Source organism: Anomaloglossus baeobatrachus, chromosome 1 (genome assembly GCF_048569485.1).
Source record: "Anomaloglossus baeobatrachus isolate aAnoBae1 chromosome 1, aAnoBae1.hap1, whole genome shotgun sequence".
Taxonomy (NCBI): Eukaryota; Metazoa; Chordata; class Amphibia; order Anura; family Aromobatidae; genus Anomaloglossus; species Anomaloglossus baeobatrachus.
This window is the reverse complement of record NC_134353.1, coordinates 974,326,421-974,344,002: the sequence shown is the minus strand read 5'-3', so window position 1 is coordinate 974,344,002 and position 17,582 is coordinate 974,326,421. Positions and strand designations below refer to the sequence as shown.

Sequence of the window (17,582 nt, the reverse complement as noted above, 5' to 3'; positions counted from 1 at the left end):
CAGTGTGATATCTCAGAGCGGTCCCCGGAGCCTATGCAGTGTGATATCTCAGAGCGGTCCCCGGAGCCTATGCAGTGTGATATCTCAGAGCGGTCCCCGGAGCCTATGCAGTGTGATATCTCAGAGCGGTCTCCGGAGCCTATGCAGTGTGACATCTCAGAGCGGTCTCCGGAGCCTATGCAGTGTGATATCTCAGAGCGGTGTCCGGAGCCTATGCAGTGTGACATCTCAGAGCGGTCTCCGGAGCCTATGCAGTGTGATATCTCAGAGCGGTCTCCGGAACCTATGCAGTGTGATATCTCAGAGCGGTCTCCGGAGCCTATGCAGTGTGATATCTCAGAGCGGTCTCCGGAGCCTATGCAGTGTGATATCTCAGAGCGGTGTCCGGAGCCTATGCAGTGTGATATCTCAGAGCGGTCCCCGGAGCCTATGCAGTGTGATATCTCAGAGCGGTGTCCGGAGCCTATGCAGTGTGACATCTCAGAGCGGTCCCCGGAGCCTATGCAGTGTGATATCTCAGAGCGGTCTCCGGAGCCTATGCAGTGTGATATCTCAGAGCGGTGTCCGGAGCCTATGCAGTGTGATATCTCAGAGTGGTCCCCGGAGCCTATGCAGTGTGATATCTCAGAGCGGTCCCCGGAGCCTATGCAGTGTGATATCTCAGAGCGGTCCCCGGAGCCTATGCAGTGTGTTATTTTAGAGCGGTGTCCGGAGCCTATGCAGTGTGATATCTCAGAGCGGTCCCCGGAGCCTATGCAGTGTGATATCTCAGAGCGGTCTCCGGAGCCTATGCAGTGTGATAGGTCAGAGCGGTCTCCGGAGCCTATGCAGTGTGATATCTCAGAGCGGTCTCCGGAACCTATGCAGTGTGATATCTCAGAGCGGTCTCCGGAGCCTATGCAGTGTGATATCTCAGAGCGGTCTCCGGAGCCTATGCAGTGTGATATCTCAGAGCGGTCTCCGGAGCCTATGCAGTGTGATAGGTCAGAGCGGTCTCCGGAGCCTATGCAGTGTGATATCTCAGAGCAGTCTCCGGAGCCTATGCAGTGTGATATCTCAGAGCGGTCCCCGGAGCCTATGCAGTGTGATATCTCAGAGCGGTCCCCGGAGCCTATGCAGTGTGATATCTGAGAGCGGTCCCCGGAGTCTATGCAGTGTGATATCTCAGAGCGGTCTCCGGAGCCTATGCAGTGTGATATCTCAGAGCGGTCTCCGGAGCCTATGCAGTGTGATATCTCAGAGCGGTCTCCGGAGCCTATGCAGTGTGATATCTCAGAGCGGTCTCCGGAACCTATGCAGTGTGATATCTCAGAGCGGTCCCCGGAGCCTATGCAGTGTGATAGGTCAGAGCGGTCTCCGGAGCCTATGCAGTGTGATAGGTCAGAGCGGTCTCTGGAGCCTATGCAGTGTGATAGGTCAGAGCGGTCCCCGGAGCCTATGCAGTGTGATAGGTCAGAGCGGTCTCTGGAGCCTATGCAGTGTGATAGGTCAGAGCGGTCTCTGGAGCCTATGCAGTGTGATAGGTCAGAGCGGTCTCCGGAGCCTATGCAGTGTGATAGGTCAGAGCGGTCTCTGGAGCCTATGCAGTGTGATAGGTCAGAGCGGTCCCCGGAGCCTATGCAGTGTGATAGGTCAGAGCGGTCTCCGGAGCCTATGCAGTGTGATATCTCAGAGCGGTCTCCGGTGCCTATGCAGTGTGATAGGTCAGAGCGGTCTCTGGAGCCTATGCAGTGTGATAGGTCAGAGCGGTGTCCGGAGCCTATGCAGTGTGATATCTCAGAGCGGTCTCCGGAACCTATGCAGTGTGATAGGTCAGAGCGGTCTCCGGAGCCTATGCAGTGTGATAGGTCAGAGCGGTCTCTGGAGCCTATGCAGTGTGATAGGTCAGAGCGGTGTCCGGAGCCTATGCAGTGTGATAGGTCAGAGCGGTCTCCGGAGCCTATGCAGTGTGATAGGTCAGAGCGGTCTCCGGAGCCTATGCAGTGTGATATCTCAGAGCGGTCTCCGGAGCCTATGCAGTGTGATAGGTCAGAGCGGTCTCCGGAGCCTATGCAGTGTGATAGGTCAGAGCGGTCTCTGGAGCCTATGCAGTGTGATAGGTCAGAGCGGTGTCCGGAGCCTATGCAGTGTGATAGGTCAGAGCGGTCTCCGGAGCCTATGCAGTGTGATAGGTCAGAGCGGTGTCCGGAGCCTATGCAGTGTGATAGGTCAGAGCGGTGTCCGGAGCCTATGCAGTGTGATAGGTCAGAGCGGTGTCCGGAGCCTATGCAGTGTGATAGGTCAGAGCGGTCTCCGGAGCCTATGCAGTGTGATAGGTCAGAGCGGTGTCCGGAGCCTATGCAGTGTGATAGGTCAGAGCGGTCTCCGGAGCCTATGCAGTGTGATAGGTCAGAGCGGTCTCTGGAGCCTATGCAGTGTGATAGGTCAGAGCGGTCCCCGGAGCCTATGCAGTGTGATAGGTCAGAGCGGTCTCCGGAGCCTATGCAGTGTGATATCTCAGAGCGGTCTCCGGTGCCTATGCAGTGTGATAGGTCAGAGCGGTCTCTGGAGCCTATGCAGTGTGATAGGTCAGAGCGGTGTCCGGAGCCTATGCAGTGTGATATCTCAGAGCGGTCTCCGGAACCTATGCAGTGTGATAGGTCAGAGCGGTCTCCGGAGCCTATGCAGTGTGATAGGTCAGAGCGGTCTCTGGAGCCTATGCAGTGTGATAGGTCAGAGCGGTGTCCGGAGCCTATGCAGTGTGATAGGTCAGAGCGGTCTCCGGAGCCTATGCAGTGTGATAGGTCAGAGCGGTGTCCGGAGCCTATGCAGTGTGATAGGTCAGAGCGGTCTCCGGAGCCTATGCAGTGTGATAGGTCAGAGCGGTGTCCGGAGCCTATGCAGTGTGATAGGTCAGAGCGGTCTCCGGAGCCTATGCAGTGTGATAGGTCAGAGCGGTCTCCGGAGCCTATGCAGTGTGATATCTCAGAGCGGTCTCCGGAGCCTATGCAGTGTGATATCTCAGAGCGGTCTCCGGAGCCTATGCAGTGTGATATCTCAGAGCGGTCTCCGGAGCCTATGCAGTGTGATATCTCAGAGCGGTGTCCGGAGCCTATGCAGTGTGATATCTCAGAGCGGTGTCCGGAGCCTATGCAGTGTGATATCTCAGAGTGGTGTCCGGAGCCTATGCAGTGTGATATCTCAGAGCGGTGTCCGGAGCCTATGCAGTGTGATATCTCAGAGCGGTGTCCGGAGCCTATGCAGTGTGATATCTCAGAGCGGTGTCCGGAGCCTATGCAGTGTGATAGGGTCCTTTATAGGGTGGAACGGCGGGATTTTAGCTGACGTAATAAGCTGTTTCTTCTTTGGAGACGCCTCTCATACTATTGCTAAATAGTAGGAATAAAGTCGGGCTCAACTGGTTATATGGGGTGGTGCTATAAAGGAAGAAATCTCCAGATACTGCGATAAATCCCAAGCACTCAGTCACATACAAGGATAATGCAAAAGTCTTTTATTTGTGGATTGTAAGCAAAAAGAAAAAAGAGCCACTACCAGTAGAGCAAAGCCAAGCCAACGTTTCAGCCTATGTTAGGCCTTTGTCAAGGTCTTGCCTATAAGAAATGATAGAGATTATTTACACACCAAAAGTGACATCATAACAAAAATGTTTACATATTTACAGAAAATGTATATACACCTACTTATGTGAGAGACCAATGAGTATGGACGAGTTAGACGCCCACAGATTCTATCGGGTCATTCCGTGTCAAGTGGACCAGTTTTAAAAATCGTCCCCACTCGACGTTCTCCGATTTTGCTGAAAATTTATAAGGATGTACATGTGTTTGAAAAGAGGTTCTGTACATTTTTAGGGCCAGATCTCAAATACATTGGGCAGTGTTGACCTTTCACTGGAGGCCCCCCCCCAAGCCTGCGGCTTCAGCTAAGAGGATTGTGCACACTTTGGCACATAGCCATTAGAGTTCTATACTGGCTATGATGCTGAAATTTGGCATACTAGCTCAACTTTTGCTGCGAAACGCGATAAAATTATTACCGGCTATGACAAAACAATATTTCGGCTGCAATTTTGTGTCAAAATAGCTTGCAAAACACCTCGCATAAAATGTATGCCAAACTTTGCCCATATATAACTCAAGACCAAAACCCAATAGGAACTGCTGCTTTACCCTGTACAACAAACATCTTCATGACTGTGCATTGCTGCAATATCACGGGCACAGCATATGTATTTGTGGAAATATTCACACCCACATATGATGAAAAACTTTAAAAAAGCGAATTTTACCTATTTTTAGGTCAAATTTCCCAAAAAGGGTACCCCTAAAATATATTAATTCTGTTATCATTTGAAAGAGCACATTTTTCTCTACAAGGATCATTGGGGGTTTTTTTTGGAGTCTCTCCATTTAAAGGGAACCTGTCAGCAGAAATGTCCCCTAAAACCTCACAGATTCCCCCTCTGCAGCTCCTGGGCTGCATTCTATAAAGGTCCCTGTTATGATTGTGCCCACTTTCTGACCGAAAAAAAGTGTTTATAAAGTTGTACCTTTTTGGCTTCTGATTCTGTAAATCCGTCACGGGGGCGGGCTGCCTGATGGCCGTTATTCTGCCCCCTGGTCCTGTATGCCGCCCCCATCGCTGATTTCAATACTTCTGGACGCCGCCCACTGCTCCAGCCATCCCCGCGCATGCCCAGTGCCCATCTCTCGGGGATGAGCACTGTGCCCAGCGTCACCGCTGGTGACGTGCACGCAGGGTTAAGATTATGGGCGGTGCTGTGATGTTTATTCCTAAGCAACCGCCCATAATCGCGGGACCGCGCTTTCCCCCTCGGCCTGCTTCTTTCTGCGCAAGCGCGCTGCTGCTGACCTCACTTCGCCTCCTTCCCATCTTGCCCCGAGGCAGGAAATAGATGGGAAGAGCGCGGAGCAGTGACTACACCGAAAGCGCGGTCCCGCGATTATGGGCGGTTGCTTAGGAATAAACATCACAGCACCGCCCATAATCTTAACCCTGCGTGCACGTCACCAGCGGTGACGCTGGGCACAGTGCTCATCCCCGAGAGATGGGCACTGGGCATGCGCGGGGATGGCTGGAGCAGTGGGCGGCGTCCAGAAGTATTGAAATCAGCGATGGGGGCGGCATACAGGACCAGGGGGCAGAATAACGGCCATCAGGCAGCCCGCCCCCGTGACGGATTTACAGAATCAGAAGCCAAAAAGGTACAACTTTATAAACACTTTTTTTCGGTCAGAAAGTGGGCACAATCATAACAGGGACCTTTATAGATTGCAGCCCAGGAGCTGCAGAGGGGGAATCTGTTAGGTTTTAGGGGACATTTCTGCTGACAGGTTCCCTTTAAGAAAAGAAAAATGCCCCTGAACATGGTGTTATTTATTAATCCGCAATGAATGTAACTGCACTATTCAAACCCTTGCGTTGGTCCATGGTGGTTATACCACAACCAATTCCCTAAGAATTGCTCTTATAATGCTATTAAGAATTGTAATAATGCTGTCTTTCGAGAATTGGCAGCCCCATCGCCTAGGAGCCATGGCTGATAGCCGTGCAAGGCCAGCCGCGGGCGGTCTCTTTATCGCAGGTTCCGGGGCCTGAGGGTGGGGGTCTTTGCCTAGGATCCCAAGCCTAATATTGGGGATCTTTTGTTGGTTCCCAAGCCATAATGTTCAGTGTAAGTAAGTGGTCTGGCATTGTTGCTGAATTTGCTGTATTGTCGGCCATTGCTGTTGCAGCTGGTGCTGGAATTATTGCAATGATCGACTGCTCGGGAATCCAGCATGTATCATTTCTCACAGGCCAGTGACAGAAGCTGCTCCATGAGGATGCATCAAATGTATTAATGCATCATGGTCGTCGACTGAAATTTCAGAAATATTTCCAATCCACCAGTTCCTATGGTAAATGCAGCAATGTATTGCCCTGGCTGGAGGTTTGCAATTGGCACAAAAGGCATTTCTGATCTGGCAGATCCATCTACATGGGCAATGAAAGATGAAGGCTCATTTCACACCCTTGAAATGCCAATCTTTGTGTCATCAATTTCATTCTCCATCACTAAAAAATAAATAATAAATGCATTAAAATGTAACAATAGTCAATAGGTTTATAGGTTTTTGATTATAATAGACATTGCTAGCAACAATACAACTCTGTAACATGATAAGAATCTGAAAATCAAACACAATCAATGCATTACGTGCACATAACACCATGTTCAGTGGCATTTCTCTTTTCTTAAATGGAGAGACTCCAAAAAAAACCCCAATGATCCTTGTAGAGAAAAATGTGCTCTTTCAAATGATAACAGAATTAATATATTTTAGGGGGACCCTTTTTGGGAAATTTGACCTAAAAATAGGTAAAATTCGTTTTTTCTAAGTTTTTCATCATATGTGGGTGTGAATAATTCCACAAATACATATGCTGTGCCCGTGATATTGCAGCAATGCACAGTCATGAAGATGTTTGTTGTACAGGGCAAAGCACCAGTTCCTATTGGTTTTTGGTCTTGTTATATATGGGCAAAGTTTGGCATAAATTTTATGCGAGGCGTTTTGCAAGCTACTTTGACACAAAATTGCAGCCGAAATATTGTTTTGTCATAGCCGGTAATAATTTTATCGCATTTAGCAGCAAAAGTTGAGCTAGTATGCCAAATTTCAACATCTAATATAAAAAAGCAAAAAGGAAAATATCATTACTTACAGCAAGATGGAATTGCAGCTGTATATTGCTCAGGCCAAAAGACTACTGCTACTCCAGCAGGATACAGCTAAACCCCCACTAAGTGGAGGCAACACAGGTGGAGGTGGAGCCATTCACACTCACTTCCAAATATGGAGGAGGTGATGGCTGGATGGTAAAACTGCACACTGGTGGCTTGCATAGAGCACTGTTCACACTAGCAGACGCACAGTCACAAACCCGCAGCCTATTAGGTGACGCCCATACTATTAGATCGGTCGGGCTGCCAAGCCGTACCCCCACTGCGTGCTACGTAGGGACAGAAACTCTGATAGCAAGGCCTAACAAAAAGGGGCCTGGCTGTATCCTGTACAAAAAAAGTTTTTGAGGTTTTTTGTTAGCGTTATGGCCATAAGACGTAAGCCTACAACCCTCGTCACGGGAACCTCATGCTTGTAGGTCCCTACACTATATATAATATAAAAAAAGCAAAAAAGAATATCATTACTTACAGCAAGATGGAATTGCAGCTGTAAGTAATGAATTGTTGTGGGCTTACGTCTTATGGCCATAACGCTAACAAAAAACCTCAAAACCTTTTTTGTACAGGATACAGCCAGGCCCCTTGTTGTTAGGCCTTGCTATCAGAGTTTCTGTCCCTACGTAGCGCGCAGTGGGGGTACGGCTTGGCAGCCCGCCTGATCTAATAGTATGGGCGTCACCTAATAGGCTGCGGGTTTGTGACTGTGCGTCTGCTAGTGTGAACAGTGCTCTATGCAAGCCACCAGTGTGCAGTTTTACCATCCAGCCATCACCTCCTCCATATTTGGAAGTGAGTGTGAATGGCTCCACCTGCACCTGTGTTGCCTCCACCTAGTGGGGGTTTAGCTGTATCCTGCTGGAGTAGCAGTAGTCTTTTGGCCTGAGCAATATACAGCTGCAATTCCATCTTGCTGCAAATTTCAACATCATAGCCAGTATAGAACTCTAATGGCTATGTGCCAAAGTGTGCACAATCCTCTTAGCTGAAGCCGCAGGCTTGGGGGGGGGCCTCCAGTGAAAGGTCAACACTGCCCAATATATTTGAGATCTGGCCCTAAAAATTTACAGAACCTCTTTTCAAACACATGTACATCCTTATAAATTTTCAGCAAAATCGGAGAACGTCGAGTGGGGACGATTTTTAAAACTGGTCCACTTGACACGGAATGACCCTTGTGTTTTTCTATATCACCGTAACCTTTACATGTGGGTGGGGGGGCTATCTATCTTTGGGGACTGCTCCGAGGCACATTAGCTTTCTTATATTTCTATCTGTGAGAATATTTAGTTCTCCGGCTGTGTCGAGACGACTAGGTCATCGTAGCCTCGTCCCACGGCTACTTCTAGTTGTGTGTCAGGATTAGGTCTGCAGTCCGTTAAGGTTCCAGCCACTCTGTTACCTTTTGGGATTCTGCATTTTTTGATCCTCCTCGATCCCTGAATCATAACACTCGTCCCTCTCTGGGACATCACTGTTCCCTGTGTGTAGTCTCGTCCCTCTCGGTGACATCACTGTTCCCTGTGTGTAGTCTCGTCCCTCTCGGTGACATCACTGTTCCCTGTGTGTAGCCTCGTCCCTCTCGGTGACATCACTGTTCCCTGTGTGTAGCCTCGCCCCTCTCTGGGACATCACTGCTCCCTGTGTGTAGCTTCGCCCCTCTCTGTGACATCACTGTTCCCTGTGTGTAGTCTCGTCCCTCTCTGTGACATCACTGTTCCCTGTGTGTAGCCTCGTCCTTCTCGGTGACATCACTGTTCCCTGTGTGTAGCCTCGTCCCTCTCTGGGACATCACTGTTCCCTGTGTGTAGTCTCGCCCCTCTCTGTGACATCACTGTTCCCTGTGTGTAGTCTCGTCCCTCTCTGTGACATCACTGTTCCCTGTGTGTAGCCTCGTCCTTCTCGGTGACATCACTGTTCCCTGTGTGTAGCCTCGTCCCTCTCTGGGACATCACTGCTCCCTGTGTGTAGTCTCGTCCCTCTCTGTGACATCACTGTTCCCTGTGTGTAGTCTCGTCCCTCTCTGTGACATCACTGTTCCCTGTGTGTAGTCTCGTCCCTCTCTGTGACATCACTGTTCCCTGTGTGTAGTCTCGTCCCTCTCTGTGACATCACTGTTCCCTGTGTGTAGCCTCGTCCTTCTCGGTGACATCACTGTTCCCTGTGTGTAGTCTCGTCCCTCTCTGTGACATCACTGTTCCCTGTGTGTAGCCTCGTCCCTCTCTGTGACATCACTGTTCCCTGTGTGTAGTCTCGTCCCTCTCGGTGACATCACTGTTCCCTGTGTGTAGTCTCGTCCTTCTCGGTGACATCACTTTTCCCTGTGTGTAGCCTCATCACTCTCGGTGACATCACTGTTCCCTGTGTGTAGTCTCGTCCTTCTCGGTGACATCACTGTTCCCTGTGAGTAGTCTCGTCCCTCTCTGTGACATCACTGTTCCCTGTGTGTAGTCTCGCCCCTCTCTGTGACATCACTGTTCCCTGTGTGTAGTCTCGTCCCTCTCTGTGACATCACTGTTCCCTGTGTGTAGTCTCGTCCCTCTCTGTGACATCACTGTTCCCTGTGTGTAGTCTTGTCCCTCTCGGTGACATCACTGTTCCCTGTGTGTAGCCTCGCCCCTCTCTGGGACATCACTGCTCCCTGTGTGTAGCTTCGCCCCTCTCTGTGACATCACTGCTCCCTGTGTGTAGCCTCGTCCCTCTCGGTGACATCACTGTTCCCTGTGTGTAGTCTCGTCCCTCTCTGTGACATCACTGTTCCCTGTGTGTAGCCTCGTCCTTCTCGGTGACATCACTGTTCCCTGTGTGTAGCCTCGTCCCTCTCTGTGACATCACTGTTCCCTGTGTGTAGCCTCGTCCTTCTCGGTGACATCACTGTTCCCTGTGTGTAGCCTCGTCCCTCTCGGTGACATCACTGTTCCCTGTGAGTAGTCTCGTCCCTCTCTGTGACATCACTGTTCCCTGTGTGTAGTCTCGTCCCTCTCTGTGACATCACTGTTCCCTGTGTGTAGTCTTGTCCCTCTCTGTGACATCACTGTTCCCTGTGTGTAGCCTCGTCCCTCTCTGTGACATCACTGCTCCCTGTGTGTAGTCTCGTCCCTCTCGGTGACATCACTGTTCCCTGTGTGTAGCCTCGTCCCTCTCGGTGACATCACTGTTCCCTGTGAGTAGTCTCGTCCCTCTCTGTGACATCACTGTTCCCTGTGTGTAGTCTCGTCCCTCTCTGTGACATCACTGTTCCCTGTGTGTAGTCTTGTCCCTCTCTGTGACATCACTGTTCCCTGTGTGTAGTCTCGTCCCTCTCTGTGACATCACTGTTCCCTGTGTGTAGTCTTGTCCCTCTCTGTGACATCACTGTTCCCTGTGTGTAGTCTCGTCCCTCTCTGTGACATCACTGTTCCCTGTGTGTAGTCTCGTCCCTCTCGGTGACATCACTGTTCCCTGTGTGTAGTCTCGCCCCTCTCTGTGACATCACTGTTCCCTGTGTGTAGCCTCGTCCCTCTCTGTGACATCACTGTTCCCTGTGTGTAGCCTCGTCCCTCTCTGTGACATCACTGCTCCCTGTGTGTAGCCTCGTCCCTCTCGGTGACATCACTGTTCCCTGTGTGTAGCCTCGTCCCTCTCGGTGACATCACTGTTCCCTGTGAGTAGTCTCGTCCCTCTCTGTGACATAACTGTTCCCTGTGTGTAGCCTCGTCCCTCTCGGTGACATCACTGTTCCCTGTGAGTAGTCTCGTCCCTCTCTGGGACATCACTGTTCCCTGTGTGTAGCCTCGCCCCTCTCTGTGACATCACTGTTCCCTGTGTGTAGTCTCGTCCCTCTCTGGGACATCACTGTTCCCTGTGTGTAGTCTCGTCCCTCTCTGGGACATCACTGCTCCCTGTGTGTAGCCTCGTCCCTCTCTGTGACATCACTGTTCCCTGTGTGTAGTCTCGTCCCTCTCTGTGACATCACTGTTCCCTGTGTGTAGCCTCGTCCCTCTCTGTGACATCACTGTTCCCTGTGTGTAGCCTCGTCCCTCTCTGTGACATCACTGCTCCCTGTGTGTAGCCTCGTCCCTCTCGGTGACATCACTGTTCCCTGTGTGTAGCTTCGCCCCTCTCTGTGACATCACTGTTCCCTGTGTGTAGCCTCGTCCCTCTCTGTGACATCACTGTTCCCTGTGTGTAGTCTCGCCCCTCTCTGGGACATCACTGCTACCTGTGTGTAGTCTCGTCCCTCTCTGTGACATCACTGTTCCCTGTGTGTAGTCTCGCCCCTCTCTGGGACATCACTGCTACCTGTGTGTAGTCTCGTCCCTCTCTGTGACATCACTGTTCCCTGTGTGTAGTCTCGCCCCTCTCTGTGACATCACTGTTCCCTGTGTGTAGTCTCGTCCCTCTCTGTGACATCACTGTTCCCTGTGTGTAGTCTTGTCCCTCTCGGTGACATCACTGTTCCCTGTGTGTAGTCTCGCCCCTCTCGGTGACATCACTGTTCCCTGTGTGTAGCCTCATCTCTCTGGGACATCACTGTTCCCTGTGTGTAGTCTCGTCCCTCTCGGTGACATCACTGTTCCCTGTGTGTAGCTTCGCCCCTCTCTGTGACATCACTGCTCCCTGTGTGTAGCCTCGCCCCTCTCTGGGACATCACTGCTCCCTGTGTGTAGCCTCGTCCCTCTCTGTGACATCACTGTTCCCTGTGTGTAGCCTCGTCCCTCTCGGTAACATCACTGTTCCCTGTGAGTAGTCTCGTCCCTCTCTGTGACATCACTGTTCCCTGTGTGTAGCCTCGTCCCTCTCTGTGACATCACTGTTCCCTGTGTGTAGCCTCGTCCCTCTCGGTGACATCACTGTTCCCTGTGTGTAGCCTCGTCCCTCTCTGTGACATCACTGTTCCCTGTGTGTAGTCTCGTCCCTCTCTGGGACATCACTGTTCCCTGTGTGTAGTCTCGTCCCTCTCTGGGACATCACTGTTCCCTGTGAGTAGCCTCGTCCCTCTCTGGGACATCACTGTTCCCTGTGTGTAGTCTCGTCCCTCTCTGTGACATCACTGTTCCCTGTGTGTAGTCTCGCCCCGCTCGGTGACATCACTGTTTCCTGTGTGTAGTCTCGTCCCTCTCTGTGACATCACTGTTCCCCGTGTGTAGTCTCGTCCCTCTCTGTGACATCACTGTTCCCTATGTGTAGCCTCGTCCCTCTCTGTGACATCACTGTTCCCTGTGTGTAGTCTCGTCCCTCTCTGGGACATCACTGTTCCCTGTGTGTAGACATGCCCCTCTCTGGGACATCACTGTTCCCTGTGTGTAGCCTCGTCCCTCTCTGTGACATCACTGTTCCCTGTGTGTAGTCTCGTCCCTCTCGGTGACATCACTGTTCCCTGTGAGTAGTCTCGTCCCTCTCTGTGACATCACTGTTCCCTGTGTGTAGTCTCGTCCCTCTCGGTGACATCACTGTTCCCTGTGAGTAGTCTCGTCCCTCTCGGTGACATCACTGTTCCCTGTGTGTAGCTTCGCCCCTCTCTGTGACATCACTGTTCCCTGTGTGTAGTCTCGTCCCTCTCTGTGACATCACTGTTCCCTGTGTGTAGTCTTGTCCCTCTCGGTGACATCACTGTTCCCTGTGTGTAGTCTCGCCCCTCTCTGGGACATCACTGTTCCCTGTGTGTAGCCTCGCCCCTCTCTGGGACATCACTGCTCCCTGTGTGTAGCTTCGCCCCTCTCTGTGACATCACTGCTCCCTGTGTGTAGCCTCGTCCCTCTCGGTGACATCACTGTTCCCTGTGTGTAGTCTCGTCCCTCTCGGTGACATCACTGTTCCCTGTGTGTAGTCTCGTCCCTCTCGGTGACATCACTGTTCCCTGTGAGTAGTCTCGTCCCTCTCTGTGACATCACTGTTCCCTGTGTGTAGTCTCGTCCCTCTCTGTGACATCACTGTTCCCTGTGTGTAGTCTCGTCCCTCTCGGTGACATCACTGTTCCCTGTGTGTAGCTTCGCCCCTCTCTGTGACATCACTGTTCCCTGTGTGTAGTCTCGTCCCTCTCTGTGACATCACTGTTCCCTGTGTGTAGTCTTGTCCCTCTCGGTGACATCACTGTTCCCTGTGTGTAGCCTCGCCCCTCTCTGGGACATCACTGCTCCCTGTGTGTAGTCTCGTCCCTCTCTGGGACATCACTGTTCCCTGTGTGTAGCTTCGCCCCTCTCTGTGACATCACTGCTCCCTGTGTGTAGTCTCGCCCCTCTCGGTGACATCACTGTTCCCTGTGTGTAGTCTCGTCCCTCTCGGTGACATCACTGTTCCCTGTGTGTAGCCTCGTCCCTCTCTGTGACATCACTGTTCCCTGTGTGTAGCCTCGTCCTTCTCGGTGACATCACTGTTCCCTGTGTGTAGCCTCGCCCCTCTCTGGGACATCACTGTTCCCTGTGTGTAGTCTCGCCCCTCTCGGTGACATCACTGTTCCCTGTGTGTAGCCTCGTCCTTCTCGGTGACATCACTGTTCCCTGTGTGTAGCCTCGCCCCTCTCTGGGACATCACTGTTCCCTGTGTGTAGTCTCGCCCCTCTCTGTGACATCACTGTTCCCTGTGTGTAGCCTCGTCCCTCTCGGTGACATCACTGTTCCCTGTGTGTAGTCTCGTCCCTCTCTGTGACATCACTGTTCCCTGTGAGTAGTCTCGTCCCTCTCTGTGACATCACTGTTCCCTGTGTGTAGCCTCGTCCTTCTCGGTGACATCACTGTTCCCTGTGTGTAGCCTCGTCCCTCTCTGTGACATCACTGTTCCCTGTGTGTAGTCTCGTCCCTCTCGGTGACATCACTGTTCCCTGTGAGTAGTCTCGTCCCTCTCTGTGACATCACTGTTCCCTGTGTGTAGTCTCGTCCCTCTCTGTGACATCACTGTTCCCTGTGTGTAGTCTTGTCCCTCTCGGTGACATCACTGTTCCCTGTGTGTAGTCTCGTCCCTCTCTGTGACATCACTGTTCCCTGTGTGTAGTCTTGTCCCTCTCGGTGACATCACTGTTCCCTGTGTGTAGTCTCGCCCCGCTCGGTGACATCACTGTTCCCTGTGTGTAGTCTCGTCCCTCTCGGTGACATCACTGTTCCCTGTGTGTAGTCTCGCCCCTCTCTGTGACATCACTGTTCCCTGTGTGTAGTCTCGTCCCTCTCTGTGACATCACTGTTCCCTGTGTGTAGTCTCGTCCCTCTCGGTGACATCACTGTTCCCTGTGTGTAGCCTCGCCCCTCTCTGTGACATCACTGTTCCCTGTGTGTAGTCTCGTCCCTCTCTGTGACATCACTGTTCCCTGTGTGTAGTCTTGTCCCTCTCGGTGACATCACTGTTCCCTGTGTGTAGCCTCGCCCCTCTCTGGGACATCACTGCTCCCTGTGTGTAGTCTCGTCCCTCTCTGGGACATCACTGTTCCCTGTGTGTAGCTTCGCCCCTCTCTGTGACATCACTGCTCCCTGTGTGTAGTCTCGCCCCTCTCGGTGACATCACTGTTCCCTGTGTGTAGTCTCGTCCCTCTCGGTGACATCACTGTTCCCTGTGTGTAGCCTCGTCCCTCTCTGTGACATCACTGTTCCCTGTGTGTAGCCTCGTCCTTCTCGGTGACATCACTGTTCCCTGTGTGTAGCCTCGCCCCTCTCTGGGACATCACTGTTCCCTGTGTGTAGTCTCGCCCCTCTCGGTGACATCACTGTTCCCTGTGTGTAGCCTCGTCCCTCTCGGTGACATCACTGTTCCCTGTGTGTAGTCTCGTCCCTCTCTGTGACATCACTGTTCCCTGTGAGTAGTCTCGTCCCTCTCTGTGACATCACTGTTCCCTGTGTGTAGCCTCGTCCTTCTCGGTGACATCACTGTTCCCTGTGTGTAGCCTCGTCCCTCTCTGTGACATCACTGTTCCCTGTGTGTAGTCTCGTCCCTCTCGGTGACATCACTGTTCCCTGTGAGTAGTCTCGTCCCTCTCTGTGACATCACTGTTCCCTGTGTGTAGTCTCGTCCCTCTCTGTGACATCACTGTTCCCTGTGTGTAGTCTTGTCCCTCTCGGTGACATCACTGTTCCCTGTGTGTAGTCTCGTCCCTCTCTGTGACATCACTGTTCCCTGTGTGTAGTCTTGTCCCTCTCGGTGACATCACTGTTCCCTGTGTGTAGTCTCGCCCCGCTCGGTGACATCACTGTTCCCTGTGTGTAGTCTCGTCCCTCTCGGTGACATCACTGTTCCCTGTGTGTAGTCTCGCCCCTCTCGGTGACATCACTGTTCCCTGTGTGTAGCCTCGTCCCTCTCGGTGACATCACTGTTCCCTGTGTGTAGTCTCGTCCCTCTCTGTGACATCACTGTTCCCTGTGAGTAGTCTCGTCCCTCTCTGTGACATCACTGTTCCCTGTGTGTAGCCTCGTCCTTCTCGGTGACATCACTGTTCCCTGTGTGTAGCCTCGTCCCTCTCTGTGACATCACTGTTCCCTGTGTGTAGTCTCGTCCCTCTCGGTGACATCACTGTTCCCTGTGAGTAGTCTCGTCCCTCTCTGTGACATCACTGTTCCCTGTGTGTAGTCTCGTCCCTCTCTGTGACATCACTGTTCCCTGTGTGTAGTCTTGTCCCTCTCGGTGACATCACTGTTCCCTGTGTGTAGTCTCGCCCCTCTCTGTGACATCACTGTTCCCTGTGTGTAGTCTCGTCCCTCTCTGTGACATCACTGTTCCCTGTGTGTAGTCTTGTCCCTCTCGGTGACATCACTGTTCCCTGTGTGTAGTCTCGTCCCTCTCTGTGACATCACTGTTCCCTGTGTGTAGTCTCGTCCCGCTCGGTGACATCACTGTTCCCTGTGTGTAGTCTCGTCCCTCTCTGTGACATCACTGTTCCCTGTGTGTAGTCTCGTCCCTCTCGGTGACATCACTGTTCCCTGTGTGTAGTCTCGCCCCTCTCTGTGACATCACTGTTCCCTGTGTGTAGTCTCGTCCCTCTCTGTGACATCACTGTTCCCTGTGTGTAGTCTCGCCCCTCTCGGTGACATCACTGTTCCCTGTGTGTAGTCTCGTCCCTCTCTGGGACATCACTGTTCCCTGTGTGTAGTCTCGTCCCTCTCTGTGACATCACTGTTCCCTGTGTGTAGTCTCGCCCCGCTCGGTGACATCACTGTTCCCTGTGTGTAGTCTCGTCCCTCTCGGTGACATCACTGCTCCCTGTGTGTAGTCTCGTCCCTCTCTGTGACATCACTGCTCCTTGTGTGTAGTCTCGTCCCTCTCTGTGACATCACTTTTCCCTGTGTGTAGCCTCGTCCTTCTCGGTGACATCACTGTTCACTGTGTGTAGCCTCGTCCCTCTTAGTGACATCACTGCTACCTGTGTGAAGCCTCGTCCTTCTCGGTGACATCACTGTTCACTGTCTGTAGACTCGCCCCTCTCGGTGACATCACTATTCACTGTCTGTAGACTCGCCCCTCTCGGTGACATCAATGCTCCCTGTGTGTAGACTCGCCCCTCTCGATGATATCACTGCTCCCTGTGTGTAGACTCGCCCCTCTTGGTGACATCACTGTTCCAGTTGTCTAGCCTTGCCCCTCTTGGTGACATCACTGTTCCCTGTGTGTAGCCTCGACCCTCTTGGTGACATCACTGTTCCACTTGTGTAGCCTCATCCCTCTTGGTGACATCACTGTTCCACTTGTGTAGCCTCATCCCTCTCTGTGACATCACTGTTCCACTTGTGTAGCCTCATCCCTCTTGGTGACATCACTGTTCCACTTGTGTAGCCTCATCCCTCTTGGTGACATCACTGTTCCAGTTGTGTAGCCTCGTCGCTCTTAGTGACATCACTGTTCCAGTTGTGTAGCCTCGCCCCTCTTGGTGACATCACTGTTCCAGTTGTGTAGCCTCGCCCCTCTTGGTGACATCACTGTTCCAGTTGTGTAGCTTCACCTTTCCTGACTTTGATTTTTTCAGGTTCAAATCACGAAGAAGAAATCTTTTTCTCGTTTCATGAAGTTGCAGGAATCGCGTCCAGAACTTCAGGGCCGAACCCTGGAGAAACTGCTGGAGCTCCCCCTGCACCGAGCCATGAGGTAAGTACCCCCATAATCCAACATCTGGTTATCCTATACAGAGTGGTGAAGAAAGCACAGGTGTAATTCAGCATCCAATAATCCATAACCCTGGAGCGTTCTCCTGCATAGTCATTAATTGATCCTGTAATCTAACATCTGATATTCGAGTACCCCGAAGTTTGCCATTTACTTTGTGTCTCCTGTGTGATGTATATTCAGCAGTCTCGGTGTCTACTATGTGATGTATATACAGCAGTTTCGGTGTCTCCTATGTGATAAATGTACAGCAGTCTCGGTGTCCCCTATGTGATGTATGTACAGCAGTCTCAGTGTCTCCTATGTGATGTATGTACAACAGTCTGTGTCTCCTATGTGATGTATGTACAGCAGTCTCGGTATCTACTATGTGATGTATGTACAGCAGTCTGAGGGGCTCCTATGTGATATATATACAGCAGTCTCAGGGTCTCATATGTGATGTATGTACAGCAGTCTCGGTATCTACTATGTGATGTATGTACAGCAGTCTCAGAGCCTCCTATGTGATGTAAATACAGCAGTCTCAGTTTCTCCTATGTGATATATACAGCTGACTCAGGAGCTCCTATGTGATATATATAAAGCAGTCTCAGGGTCTAATATGTAATGTATGTACAGCAGTCTCAGTGTTTCCTATGTGATATATATACAGCAGTCTCAGTGTCTCCTATGTGATGTATATACAGCAGTCTCAGTGTCTCCTATGTGATGTATATACTTCAGACCTCCCACTGATTAGTTCTAGCAATGTAATGTAAACAATGATGAATTT

General features: G+C 51.6%; 1 protein-coding gene across 2 annotated transcripts in view; it reads left to right on the top strand.

Moving 5' to 3' along the window:
• ARHGEF39 (Rho guanine nucleotide exchange factor 39) overlaps positions 1–17,582 on the top strand; it is a 158,876-nt gene that overhangs the window by 62,237 nt on the left and 79,057 nt on the right. For both annotated transcript variants that reach the window (XM_075344125.1, XM_075344119.1), the window contains exon 5: positions 16,671–16,789. In XM_075344125.1, the coding sequence (XP_075200240.1) occupies positions 16,671–16,789 (119 nt within the window). The remainder of the gene's footprint in view (positions 1–16,670; positions 16,790–17,582) is intronic.